Source organism: Poecilia latipinna, unplaced genomic scaffold (genome assembly GCF_001443285.1).
Source record: "Poecilia latipinna isolate Pla-1442-1.1 unplaced genomic scaffold, P_latipinna-1.0 Scaffold595, whole genome shotgun sequence".
Lineage (NCBI taxonomy): Eukaryota > Metazoa > Chordata > Actinopteri > Cyprinodontiformes > Poeciliidae > Poecilia > Poecilia latipinna.
In genome coordinates this window covers 145,563-159,439 of record NW_015113211.1, presented here as the reverse complement: position 1 = coordinate 159,439, position 13,877 = coordinate 145,563, and the positions used below count along the sequence as shown (strand labels likewise).

Sequence of the window (13,877 nt, the reverse complement as noted above, 5' to 3'; positions counted from 1 at the left end):
TTTTCCCCCTATGAAAGCAATATTTTCAGGGAAGTCGTTGCTGAAGTTTTGGTTTAAAGAATCAGTTTTGTTACAATAGATACCTGAGTTTGAGTTTAAGGTTATTCGAAGAACCTCGTCACACTGCGTCACACACCAAATCAAGCTCAGGGCCAGAGAGTTTCTTAGCGTTCCCTCAGAAGTAAAGATTTGGGCATCTTTGGGCAGACAGACACAACTAAAGCCAGGTTTAGTTGTGTCTGTCTGGTCGAGTAAAATTCTGTGAGTTTAGAAAATCAAAATGTTTTACAAAAGCAACTTTAATAGTTATCCAGTTAGTTGAAATGATAGTTTTGCACATAAATTAGGGACACCCATAGAGATCGAATCACAGATACACATTGCAGTTTGTCCAGTGATCGTCGATAGCCGGTTGCTCAAGCTCCCCGTCAGGTCCTGCTGTCAGTCTGAGATCCATAAATGTTCTGAGCATCTGATCACCTAGAAGAGTCCACCCGGATCAGAGTCGTTACAGGAATTTCGATTGTGATCCGGCATAAATGGGTAGCCACAAAACGGAGATGGTCATGATGTGAAAGGGTAAGCTCAGACCACATCAGAGTAGGACGTTCAGCAGAGTCTGATGCAGATAACATGAGGATGACAAACAACAACTGTACAACAAGCGTTGACATGATTTCGACGGCCACAAAGAGGACTGCGCTGTGGAACAGAGCAAGATGTTATTGAATATTGAAGAAATGCACAGCGCATATTCAGTGTCTAGTGCTTATGTCAATGCCAATGATTTTTAAACCAAGCCCATTTGTTTTTGCGATTTTAGCTGCTTGTTTTGAAGTGACATAAGCATCAGATTGACTTGTATGATCTGAGTGACTATTTGAGCCGTAACCAGTCTGCACATTTGATGCTGAACTGTCTTCCTCAAGCAGCTTCAGAGGTTCTATAACCTAAACACTTGCAGGAACAGCCTTGCTCCCAAGTGTCAAGTCGGTGTGAAAGCAGTGTGATCATAAGGTATGGATGTCCCAGGAGTAGGAGTTTTAAGTCTAACCTGCATAGACCAGAAGTGAGCTGTGTCGAGTTCTTGCCTACAGGTGCAGTCCCTCAGCAACCTTAAGCTCTTTGTATGTCAGAGATGTAAGCTGCAGATTGATCTTTCTTGTCCTCTAAGTCTGAAAACATGACGCAAGTGCTTTTTGCTGATATAGACTCCATTCAAGCAGGGGTTTGGAGCTCTCCCTACTTTACTCCTTTTTGTGACCAGCGGCAAAGTTTGCCATGTCTTGAACACCTGCACAGTTCTGCCCTTCTCTGTGCCGAATACAATAGACACTGCTCTCTCTGGAAAAACACACTCCTGTAAGATCTCTACCAGGTTTTCCATAGAAAGTGCGTCGGAGGCTTTTGTTGATCTCTGTTGTTTTTGGACGGTCTGTGTTGTCCTATAATATTTGTGTATCAACTCTGAATATGAGATTTTCTAATTTTTTTATAACCAATAAAAATTACTCAAAAGTAAATAACATCTTTTTTTTTTTATCACATCTTGTCCAAATTAGGGTTGCGCAGTATATCAGGCATTTTATCTTAATCACTTTGTCAATTATGCAAATAATTGTTATAGATATGAGGTAGTGATGCACAGACAGTGATTAAAATATAGCAGTTTTCTGACCTCTAATCAACAAATCAGACCTCTAATAAAACCAGAAGTCTGCATCAAAATCTAAAAGTCTAATTAGAGCATTTCTGTTAAGTAATTATGTGCTAAGTTGTTTACCATATGACATACTATGTCATTAATAGTTAAAATTTTGCTTGTAATGTCTCATTCCCTCCTAATAAAAATATATTTTAAAAAAAGTAATTATGTGCTGTATGGCAATAATATCCTTTTTAGTGCGTTGGATGCTGTAGGGGTGTATTAAGACGTTTGGCTTGTCACTGAGAATCGTTAGTTTTTACATAGCCAAAACAGGATCCATAAAATGTAATTGAAATTAGGTGAGTGGCTTTTAGGAAAATATTGCAATACTGATGATGCAAAGTGCTGATAGTTAAAAAGATTACAATTAACAATTTTTATTTAGTCACATAATGTCCCCGTGTTTCTCTGTGAACTTTAGTACCTCACTGACTAAAGAAATGCACCTGGTGTGAATGTTCAGGGAGAGTTAAGAGTCATTTAATTAGCCAGATATGTTGCGGATAGTAATGAATGAACGCATAACTCTTGACATTTTACATCCTTCCAAACGTTGCATCCAAACAGTCCTTTGCAGTCTTGATATTGCCATGACGATTCACTATATTGTGATGCTCTAGTTAAATTATTTTTTCCATTACCTTCCCTTTCTATTCTCAATCTTTCTTCTTTTTGCTGTGAACAACATTTACAGTTGTCTGTGTATTTATTGTGTCATATTATCAACATTCTGTCTCGTGTTTTGCTGTTACTGCGCAGCTCCAATCCCAGTCTAATCTTTCTTTACTTTTCACGAGTTTCAGAAAGTTAAGGATTACGGCCAGGCCTTGTGTTTGGAGCTCTGTCTAATATTAAATTCTCATTGGTCAACATGGTGTGTTGTGTACATATCCTAAGACCAATACACTATTCCTGGAAGCTCCAAGTGACAGGAGCGCAGCTTTATTGCCACATGTGTTCGTGTCTTCAAAGAGACAGCTCTTTAAGCTCTAATAGTCTCTCCGCATCCATTTTAAGTAGTGACTAGTCTTTAGAGGGATTTCTTTGGATCTCTGTGAGGACATGTCATTTGACAGCATATCAGTTTAATTCCTCCCCTGGTCAGATGAAGACTGACAGGCAGAGTGGTCATTTTAAAATTTCTGCTAGGGCTGCTAGATTAGCCGACTTGCAGCCAGCTTGGAACACGTTCTTTATGTAGCAGCGTCTGTCGGTGACTGTTGTCTGTGTCATAGAGCCTGATCAACACATGCTGATCATGCCAGAAGTTTGCCTTCATATAAATTGTCTGACTGTGTGTGTGTGTGTGTGTGTGTGTGTGTGTGTGTGTGTGTGTGTGCTGTAGGGGTACCAGAAGCGGATGACTTCACCTCTCCATTATGAGTCACCGTTAGATTCCTCCTGTGGTATAGCTGTGTTTCCACGCAGATCATTACCAGAACACACACATTGGTTAGAAATAAAAGCCAATTAATGATTTATGTATTCGGCAGGCTGTTGTGGGTTTTTTATGAATTTTACAGTGACTCTGTCACAGTTAGCAAAGCTGGGAAACGCAGTGCCACTGTCAGCCACGGGTCAGACTGAGCCAGCATGTGTGGCGCTCGGAGGCTGTTAGAGCCGCTACGATCACACCTAGCTCATCCATCACTGCCATGGCTGAGGATGCTGAAATTAACTAGACTCTCACTGTTTTCCTCCAAGACTCGCAGGCTCGATTTCTCCTCTTCGTTCTTGTGCTGCCAAGGCCTCGGCCTGGATCTCAGCTCTTTGTTTGGTTCTGAGCTTTGCTAAAGTTTAGGGTTTTCTATGTTCTTCTGGCCTTTTTGCCCCACCATCTTCAAATGGTTTATAAATGGTAAATAACTGAACTTGTATAGGCACTTTTACAGTCATTTTGACCACTCAAAGCTCTTTACACCAGAGCCACAACACTGACACACATTTATAACCTACCTACACAGATCTGTAGGTAAGTTGAGTGACGTGTTAGAGGAGGAAGCTGGAATTGAACCTGCAATCATTGCAAGACCTCCGCTTACCCCCTGAGCAGCAGTCATCCCTAATAAACGAAGACCACATTGTAAGGTTCCTCCTATAGCTAAAAGTATATTGAATCACCGTTGTTACCATGTGCACGATATCGCAGTTACAAAGGATCGCATGAATTCAATATTTTCCAGTCCCAAATATACAAATAATATCTTAAGGCTTGTTAGACTTTCACTGCATTGATACCCCATACTTTATGTGATGCCTTACTCACAAGTCATGTTATTGGAAAATCCAACAGCAGATTCACTAATAAATGTTTTCCTGATAAAGCGAAGGCTTAGTTGCACATCCCAAGATTGTCTTAAGAGTATAAAATATTGGGACCTTAAGGAGAAAAGCAAACAAAACAGATAATATTTCTAGACAGTTTTTTTATTCTAATGTTTAAGATAAAAATGAGTATTTCTGTATAAATAAATAGCTCTTTTGATTTCTATTTAGTTAGCATCCTTTTCTCTGATTTACTGACTGACAGCCCACAAACAAACGAACAATCATTCAGAAATGTTTGAGTTTGGATTTACCAGGTCTGTGTCACTTTACTGAATTGGAGGCCTAGTTCAGCATGGTGGCATTTCATTTGTTCAAGATACAGATAATAAACTAGTCATTTAATAACCGGGTTTAACGGGTGGAAATCTTTAGGCACTTGCGGTTCTGAATCGATTGATGAACCTTTCACTTCATCTGTAGCTAAAACTAAGTCTTCATGATCATCAGCCATTTTTCTGCGAAACCCGTTCCCTCTTCTTCACTGAGCCGGTTCGGAGCGCGATTCCTCTGGACTAGCTTTGGAATCGTGTCACTTTGTTCTAGTCTTTCTGTGGTGGATGATACAGTCACTGTGTCGCTGATACAGTGAAGTATCTTAAAGGCGGGATGTTGTAAAATAAAAAAAAAAATAAAAAAACACCGCTCCATCGTGCCTCAAAGTTGAGGAGGGGTTCTCTCTGAAAGCTCAGGCTTTGAATATTTGAAGTAAAAAAAAAAGTAAAAATCTGATGTTTTATCAAACATCGCTTCAGAAATGACTGATTTATTTTTAGATAAAATAGATGGCTTTCATATCCTACAGAAGACTGTCCCCTCTTTATGTCATGACACACACCAGACTTTCTACAGTAAGCCTTTCCACACCACGGCTACTGAAGGAGACACTTGACCAACAGGATTCAACCAATTGACATATTAAGAAGCTGCAGGCTTGTCAATTCATCCAAACACTGCCGCTGACCTCTCTGAGAGGGAGCCCAGCAGGTAGATGCTTTTATACGGTCTTTACTTAATGGCCCTCCTCCCTTCCAGACTCAGCCAATGATGTTTGGAGAACCCTTGACAACCATCGCCAAGTAGCTCTTGGGGAGAGAGGGGCTCCACTTGGCTTCTCTTGTATCCTCTCTCCTCTGCTCATCTCATCCCGGCATCCCAGGCAATCTCCTAATTAGCCTCCTTAATGAGGTGGTTTCTGATTCTGGCTGTAGATTCTCAACACAGAAACTCTGTTCCCGATTTGCAGGAGAGGGCCATGTAAGGTGTGAGGTGGAGGTGGAGTTGGTGGGCGGAGAGGGTGCGCGCACACACACACACACACACACACACACACACACACACACACACACACACCGTCATGTAAAAGTATTCATAAACACCAAACCTTTTTTTTAAACTCTTTTTATTTTTACTTTTTGGTTTTTTTATCCAAATAAACTTCAGTGTAGTTTATTTGGATGTTTTGTGAGGGTAGTGCGTTAATGGCTTTCAGAAACACAAGTTTGTATTTCTGTCCATATTAGACTTTTTTTTTATTTTCGTACCTGCATTTATGGCAAACTCAATCGCTTACCCTAACCTTAACCAAAACTTTAACCACATCAAACCTCTACATGTAATCTGTAACTCTTAAAAAAGGAGGGTCCTCTGCATTAGGACCAGACTGTGGCCCTAATGCAGACCTTCACCATTTGTGAATATACCACAAATGGTCCCTAAATAGGCTACTTAAACGAGCAAACACACTCACACTACCTTTCTTCAATTATAGCTGCAAGTTTAGTTTAAATAAAAATTGGATGGTCTGGATTTCAAAATCTTCACCTGTATTTCACTGCATGTGTTTTCAACAACTCTGACCAGCGTCCCTGTCCCTGCTGAATAAAGACTTCCCACGCCATGCTTCTGCCACCACTTTGTTTCTCAATGCAAAAGGTCATGTGGCGTTTCTCTGTCAGCATTTTCCATATTGACTGAAAGATGTTAAGCTCCGTCCTCTCTGTGTGCTGCGTTCCTTAGTATTTTTGATGCCTTTGGTTTTCCAGTTTAGTTACTTTTTTGTTGTTAAATATGTTGGAAACCTTGAAAAATATGCTCCCCTATGTCTTTGTGAATTTATCTAAATAAAATGCTTTGAAGTTTGTTTGTAACTTGACAAAATGAGGGGAAAGTTTAATGGGTTTGAATACAAAGGAAGACAACGTATCATGTTTTTTTTTCCTCCCATTGTTGTTAATTATTGTTTTTCATTAAAACTAAGCTGAGTGTGCTGCAGTAAAGGTTCATGTCCATAAATAAAAGCTATCAGATTTTTCATTGATGGTTATCCTAGCAAGTTTAGCAGTGAGGTGTTCTTCTGCGCCCTCTTCTGTCCCTCCCCTCAGAGTTTGTGGTCTGATGTTCAGCCACATTTATTTGATCCCACATATTTCTGTCGAACAGCTTTTGGGAAATGTTTTTGACTCGTTGGGACTTGGTAAAGAAAAAGTTGCCACTACTGTGTCAATGTCACGGATTGAGTCATACGTGCTTGAAGTCTTTAAATTTTTTAAATAGAACAAAGAGTCCTAACGTCCAACGTAACGATCAGCTTTCGTACAAAATGTTTAAAAAAATCCAGCTTTCTGTTGCCACCAGGTTTGCAAGGCGGTCCAGTTAGCACCATGGGTAAAACTTTATTCAGTTTGCAGGTTTGAGTAACCTATTTTTGATTCTTATCAGCATTTCTCTTATTTCTACGTCTTGTCACTGCTCTCCTTGGTGAACAGAAACCTAGTGCTGATCCGTGTTTGCGGCTCCCTCCCATGTAAGAGCAAAGTCCCTTGTGCAGATTTTACTTGGCAGTTTGACACAAAGTAGTCTGTAACTCTGTAATATACTAAAGAAACATATTGTGTTGTGTCTTATGCAGCCCTGCTGTAAATTAGCTTTTAAAACTAAATTACTAAAAGTTTGTGATCTTTTCATTCATGCACATAAAAAAGGGAGTTCCTTTATGCTGAGATGAACCTGTTTGGAGCCACCACAAAGTTATTACAACAAATGACTGTTTCAGACATAAATGAATGTGATGAATGCAGGTTGAACTTGTTTTCCCCTCCTTAACTTGTGCTCTCTGTCCACCGTTTACAGACATGCCCATATTTGGTCAGTGTCCCGCACAGGACGACTTCTACCTGGTGATGTGCAGCCACTGCGGTCATGTGGTCAAGCCACAAGCCTTCCAAGCACACTACGGTAAGTGTCACTCGAAGGCTGATCGTCAGGACATTGTGAGGCTGGGTTTACAAACTTAAGTCAAGGTCTTGGGAACGCCGCCGATGGACGTGCAGCTTCTGAGTCATGTGGCCTGTTTTGCTCTTTCTGAAGATGTTTAAAGGATGTTTTTATGTTACTGCTTTACCTGTAGTTATCAGGTAAAGCAGGAGTGCCAGATTCATTATCATTATCGGGCAATATCAACGTCATAAATGTCCTCAAAAGTTCAGTTGTGGACGAATGCACTGATAAAAGACCCATTTACAAACTGTTAAAAAGTGAATAAATGGCTGTCTCGACATTGGATGGGTACTTGTTGAAGTTAAATAATATTGAGCTTGTTTTAAAATCATTTAGCAGATTAAAAAAAATCCTATGATATGATTAATAAAATGGCATTTAAGCACACAACTGTTATCCTGAAGGTTAAAATATCAAATTTATGTTGCAAAAAATGCTTTTAGTCCACAAAGTCAAGAATCTGATGTTTTTCTTTTTCAGATTTCTTTGATTCTCTTCAGACTTTAGGAAGAGAAACTGTACATGGTCTGCAGAACAACATTTACTGTTTCCTAGTAGCTGTTGCAGTGATTGTGACGTCCAGCCATCAGTCGTTCTTGCATATTGATCTTGTCTATCATTCCGTTGCCATTTCTCATTCCTAGTAGAAACCTGAAATGCTGCCAAACAAATGATTTAAGAGTAGCTGGGGCATCTTCTGTCTCAAATACATAAGGCGAAGCCATGCGTTACACCTGTTTAAAGCTAATTTAACAAAAAACTCCCACGTCCGATATCACTGTTGATGTCAGTTTTACATATATAATGCATTTAATTAGATAAGTTGACTAAAGTGCTTCATATTTTAGGCAAAAACAAAAAGCAAAATTGGTAAATTACTCTAAAAGGACAACAAAACATTTACATTAACTATTCCTGGTCAATAAAAAGTTAAATAAGAGCTAGTTAATTTTTAAAAGAATCTGCACATATGTACTGTAAATAGTTTTTAAAAGAGGAAGGACATCAGATGAGATGGGGGCCAGACAAACATTTTTAAAATCAATGCAAAAACACATCATTGGAGCTGTTCCAGGACCCAAGTTCAGTCTCAATCAGAGCTGCCTTGCATTTTTTTAAAAATCACTACTTGATAAAGTACCATTTTAGTGCTAGTATTTGTCAGTGGATTCTTCTCGGTGCCTTTTATCCTCTCTGAAGTGTGACAGCTGTAACTCTTGTCAAGACCAGCCACCAGGGGGAGGCAGAACAGCGCAGTGCTCCTGCAAGGATCTACCTCTACAATTATGCTAACAGCGTTCACTTGGCTCCTCCTACGTCGTTAAACATTATCACCAGTGTGGGATATATTATTTCTGATCTGCTTCTACATGTAGATTGGCTGTCAGTCCTGTCAGGGTGATTGTTAATTTGAGACGGGGGTGTGGGGAGCCTGGAGGTTAGTCCCCTGCCAGTCAATGAAATTAAAGCCGCACTGACGGCATCCCAGCAGGTGACTGCCAGACTGTTGTAGACTCAAAGTCTGAATCATAGATAGCAAGCATCCATAATGAGTCATTTACGGTGATTTTTAACATGTTTTGTGCCGTTTGTTTCAGTTGTGCAATGATGAGTTATACGACCATATTGTCTGTAAATCGGTTTTTCTTTTTCCAAACATGCTAGCAGCAGCTTTAAGTCCCCTTACTGTAGGTTTCCTGGAGCTGAGGATTCACCCTCTGCAGTAATTATAAGTAAATCCTCATATTTGCAACGTTGAATCTCAGGACTCATTAAAATTGCAGGATTCCATTTTTTCTATTTTTCTTTTTTTCCGCCCTTTTTTTCCCCTCTTTTGGTTCACTTTTTGTATCAAATTAGTTGCAGATACGCTTCGGTTTAAAAATTATTTATTTATTTATTTATTTTTATTTTTTTTTTTTCAATTCTGCAACAAAAGTGTCAAATTGAAGTGCAGCTCTGCAACTGTACGCGGCCATACAGACTAGCAGGTCCCTTGCTGGGTTTTTACTCCGTGTTCTTCACTCTGATGTCGTTACGGGAAGACCCCATGCGGAGTTAACACCGGGGCAGAAGCACTGATCTCGGTATCATCCAGATCGTCTCAATATGATGTGAACGTGCTGCTTTGAGCCCATCTGTCTTCTGGAAGGTGTTTGAGCTTCTGCGGCTGATCCCAGCAGGGGGATGGGAGAGAGGGTGGGGGGTGGGGGGGGCTGACTACAGGACGGGACTCTGCGAGCTCCGGTTCACTTTCCTGCCCTTTTATGAATCTGTTGAACAGGTACAGACCTGGTCTAGTAGACTTCCCCAAATATGTTTTTTTTTTTTTTTCTTTCTTATTTCTTGGATGAATGCATTTGTAATGCTTTATTGACTGACAAGTGTATTCTGAATATAATTAGGTCATTTTAGGTGTTGCTTTAAGGTTATAACCAGTATGGAAGTGTGGCATTTGATTTTTTTAAAAAAAGCTGTTTATTAGTAATATGTGACTGCGTGGCATGGTATTAATAAACCCAAATTATCTGACCTTCACTTCTCCACTTAAAAAAAAAAGTGTGTAACTGCATTTAATCTTTTTGTCACATTCACTGATATTTATTGATGCTCTTGTGGAACAAACAGTGTGGAGAAAATAGCAAAAATAACATTCCGATCAGTTTTGTTTTCTTATTTACCACCAGTGAAATTAATCATCACAATAAATTTAAATTCTTATAATAAATTGTTCTTGATAAACGATACGATAAATGTCATCCCCTCACTTCTTGTTTTTGATTCCTTTCTTGTCTTCTTTCTCCATGCACTTTTCCTTTATTGCAGCTTCCATGCCTCATCTTAGCAGTAGCAATGAACATTTCAGTGTTAAAAACCTTTTTCTTTCTTTCGAGCTGAGATCAACGAGAACCATGTCAGAGTAAATGCTGAATTTGCCTTCAGACCCCTGATTTGCTTTATTTCTAACATTAGCAGCTGAGAGTCCCGTTACGAGACCCAACGTTTCTGTGGTCGCCTCCTGGGATTCTGGACCAGCTCTGACACACGACTGTGTCTTTCATTCTGGAAACTCCTCAACCGATCAGAGTTCATTTTGGATCTGATGTGTGATATTTCATTCTTCTATTTTTGTCCCTTTTTTTTTCCCCCCATCACAATAAAGACTCGCCCTAACCTTTCCTTCTCCCGTGCAGCCTTTTATCAGTCTGCACGGCAGCTGTTGAGTGATGCTCAGTCTGGAAATAAAGCTCTTGACCTATTGGCTGTTTCTATTTCAGGCTGTGGAGGCATGAATCACAAAAGCTCCTTTTTCTTGTTGTTAGGGGGGAGACCTGTTCAATGCTTTAAAGAAGAACATCGATGTCTCTGTTTGCCTCTTCATGCCTCATTGTGATCTAGAGTGAAGGACAAACCATTTTAACCAAAGATTCACCAAACACAGACACACACCTGCAGTTTTTGTTAGTTTTAAAAGTTTTTTTTTTTTTTTTTTTTTGTGAGAAACTGATTTGGAAAAATTTTCTTTTGCCCAATTTTGTTGTTTATTACTTATATGAATTACTGCCATTTTTGTTCTTGAACTACCAAAAATTCCACTTCATTTTACATTTTGGTCCATTTGATGATGTCATTTTCAAGTATTACTGATAATTTGATCAGTTACACACTACTTGAGGAGACTTTTGAGAAAATACCTTTTTACTCTTGAGTAAATTCTTGGACAGTTATCTTTTACTTGAGTGAAAATATGTTGGAGAACTGCTACTCTTGAGTACAATCTTTGGGTCCTTTACTCACCTCTGAATTTCATTTGCTCGTACTGGTTTTGTTGATTTCGGTCTGTTTTGTGCCGTTTTTGCAGAGAGAAGGCACAGTTCCACCAGCAAGCCGGTCTCCACGTCGCCCTTCCCGGTGTCGGGCAGAAACCGAAGTGCCGGCAGCGGACTGAGCTCGGGCTCCGTGGCCGGAGTTCCAAGCGGAGGGATCCCCGGCCGAACGTCCAGCGCCCTCTCCAGCGTGTCGTCGTTGTCTTCGTCGTCATACTCCTCCAATCCAAAATTTCCGAAATCAGCCAAAGACAAGCTGCAAACCATTCAGCGAAGACCTACCCACTCCACGTGCAGGACGGGCTCGTCTGACAAAATGTAAGTTTTAATCCTTTTTAGTTTGGACGTTTGGTTCCAACTTTTCTGGGAATTGTGAATTCTTTATTGTTCAACGTAAACTTCTTGTATGTAGGTGTCATACGTTTTGTTGGTTTTGGTCAGTGGTCGGTTTTGTCCAAACGGGCCCTTTCACGGTTTCACATCTCTCGCTCAGTTTTCTTCCGTCTGCATCAGTGATTCTAACACCAGATTTGATACTTCTAGGTCTGGATGATTTGGCTTAAAAATAAAATCTCCGATTTATTTATTTATTTTTTTCCCCCACACATGATCCGATTTTAATAATTTTTTCTGTCTTGCTTTCTTTTCTAAAAAAGAAGTTGCAAATGACAGAGAATATTTTCAAAGAGTGGCTTTTGTTTCAGTCATTGCTTCTGAGAGTTGTGCAACGGAGGACTAGTGTTTAACTATTAGAATAAAGTCAGAATATTAACAGAATAATGATGGAATTTTACCAGAATAACATCTTAAAATTAAGAGGAAAAAAAAGGGTTTAATGAGAAAAAAAGCTTCTAGATCTGACACGTCTGTGTGATTCTTTCTTCGACTCAGTCGTTGCTGATTATAATTAGATGCCGATGTGGTAAAAGATGAAATATGTCCTTTCCTGTAAAACCGACATCAGAATGTGAACATTTCTCATTTAAATTTTTTATTTGTTGTGGTCAAGTTCTCATAAAATTCCCAAACCTACGACTTTGTTCTCGTAATTAAAAATAATAATCAATGAATTGTATCCTGAAGTTGACGTGAATTTAAAGTCAAAAGCTGGAAAACATCCTTGTCAAACAAGACGGCTGCCAGAAATCACTCCAAAATATGGAAACACAAGGAGTGCACTGGTGGGGAAAAGAAGGAAAATCCTGATATTTCAAAAACTTAAATCTTCAGATCCAGGAAATCAGCCCCAGCTTTCTCGATTCTCACATTTCGTATCTGTAACCTTCTCTTCCAGCCCAGCTGTGAAGGTGGAGAAGATGAACCTGTCAGCGAAGCCGCTGCAGGCTCCCTCCGCCCCCGCCGCCGCCACTTCCTGCTCCTCCTCCTCTACGCCCTCTTCTAACACCACTGTGAGCACTGCCGCCATCACGACTCCCACGTCGTCGTCGTCGTCCTCATCATTGCCGTCATCATCATCATCAGCCCTTAAACCAGGCCTTAACTGTCCCCCCATACCAAAGCCTCCATTGCTGGTTTCTGGTCCCATTCCCAACGGCAAGGGCCTCCCCGCAGACAAGAAGCAAGACAGCAGCACCAGTAGCAAACGCCACGTTAACAAGAAGGTCTCAGGTCAGTCGGAAGGGGAACAAAGACACCTTTTTTTTTTTTTATCCAGATTATTTTTATTTAATACCATCACGATTGCTGTCTTTTGTTGTTCTTTAATCATCTAACTCTTCTAGATATTCGTGTTTCTTTCTTGCAGTGTTTTTCAATTTTCACATATTGCATCAGCTCCCTAATTTGTTCATCTTAGAGTTCCCACCTCTAACAAGAAACAGATTTCATCTGATTAACGTTTCAAAGGCAGACGCACAGTACATGTTGGTAGCGAACGAGCTAACGTGTTTGTGTTTTGTTTGTTTTTACCCTGACTTTTTGTGCTTGCAGAGCGTGAGTTCAACCCTGATATTCACTGTGGCGTTATGGATGCTACAGGTCGGAAACCCTGCACAAGATCACTAACATGCAAGGTAACCCACACTGCTTTTAGCTCAGCAAATGTTGACAGAGCATCTTCAACATCTGCTCATGGAAATTTGACTTCGAACTCGAATTTCCTCTAGTTTTCTAAAAAATAAAAATAATTCTGAGATTAATCTCAAAAATGACAATTTCTTTTGGCAGAAATTCTCATTTTTCTGTCTACGGTGAATATGAGTAAAGTTTTCACCTTCAAAGCAGCTGATGGTTTAATGTCTTTAGCCTCTTTCAAGACAACATTTCCGTCATTTCTGCTGGTTAAAAACTAGTTGTTTACTATTATTGTTTTGTGTGTGTGTGTGTGTGTGTGTGTGTGTTGTTTTTTTACTGTAATCAGAATTGTAATTTATCATGATGATGACTAGAGCTGAAATGATTAATCGGATTAATCACGACGAATGGATTATTGAAATAATTGTCAACTAACTTGGTAATCATTTAGTCGTTACTTGGAGTACAAAGACTGAAAAAAAGGCCAATTGCTGAAGGAACAACGGAGCAGTAATGAAGCCAAAGATGTACAAAAAAAGCATTTACGATAAACAGCTTTGTCTGTAAATATGTTCTACCCAGAACTCCTCAAGTGGCTCAGTTTTAGCTTCACCTGATTCAAATTCTGTAAAAAAAAAAAAAAAAAAAAAAAAACCTTTTTTTAATTTTAATTTTTTCCTTTTTTTAAAAATTTTAAAATTTTG

The 13,877-nt window shown here is 39.6% G+C and overlaps 1 protein-coding gene across 3 annotated transcripts in view; it reads left to right on the top strand.

Moving 5' to 3' along the window:
* The window catches only part of atxn7 (ataxin 7), a 41,110-nt gene that overhangs the window by 18,401 nt on the left and 8,832 nt on the right, over positions 1-13,877 (top strand). For 2 of the 3 annotated variants that reach the window (XM_015042557.1, XM_015042558.1), the window contains 4 exons: positions 7,166-7,270; positions 11,175-11,457; positions 12,434-12,768; positions 13,090-13,172. In XM_015042557.1, coding sequence (XP_014898043.1) covers positions 7,166-7,270; positions 11,175-11,457; positions 12,434-12,768; positions 13,090-13,172 — 806 coding nt within the window. The remainder of the gene's footprint in view (positions 1-7,165; positions 7,271-11,174; positions 11,458-12,433; positions 12,769-13,089; positions 13,173-13,877) is intronic. The other variant, XM_015042559.1, reaches the window with a different exon arrangement.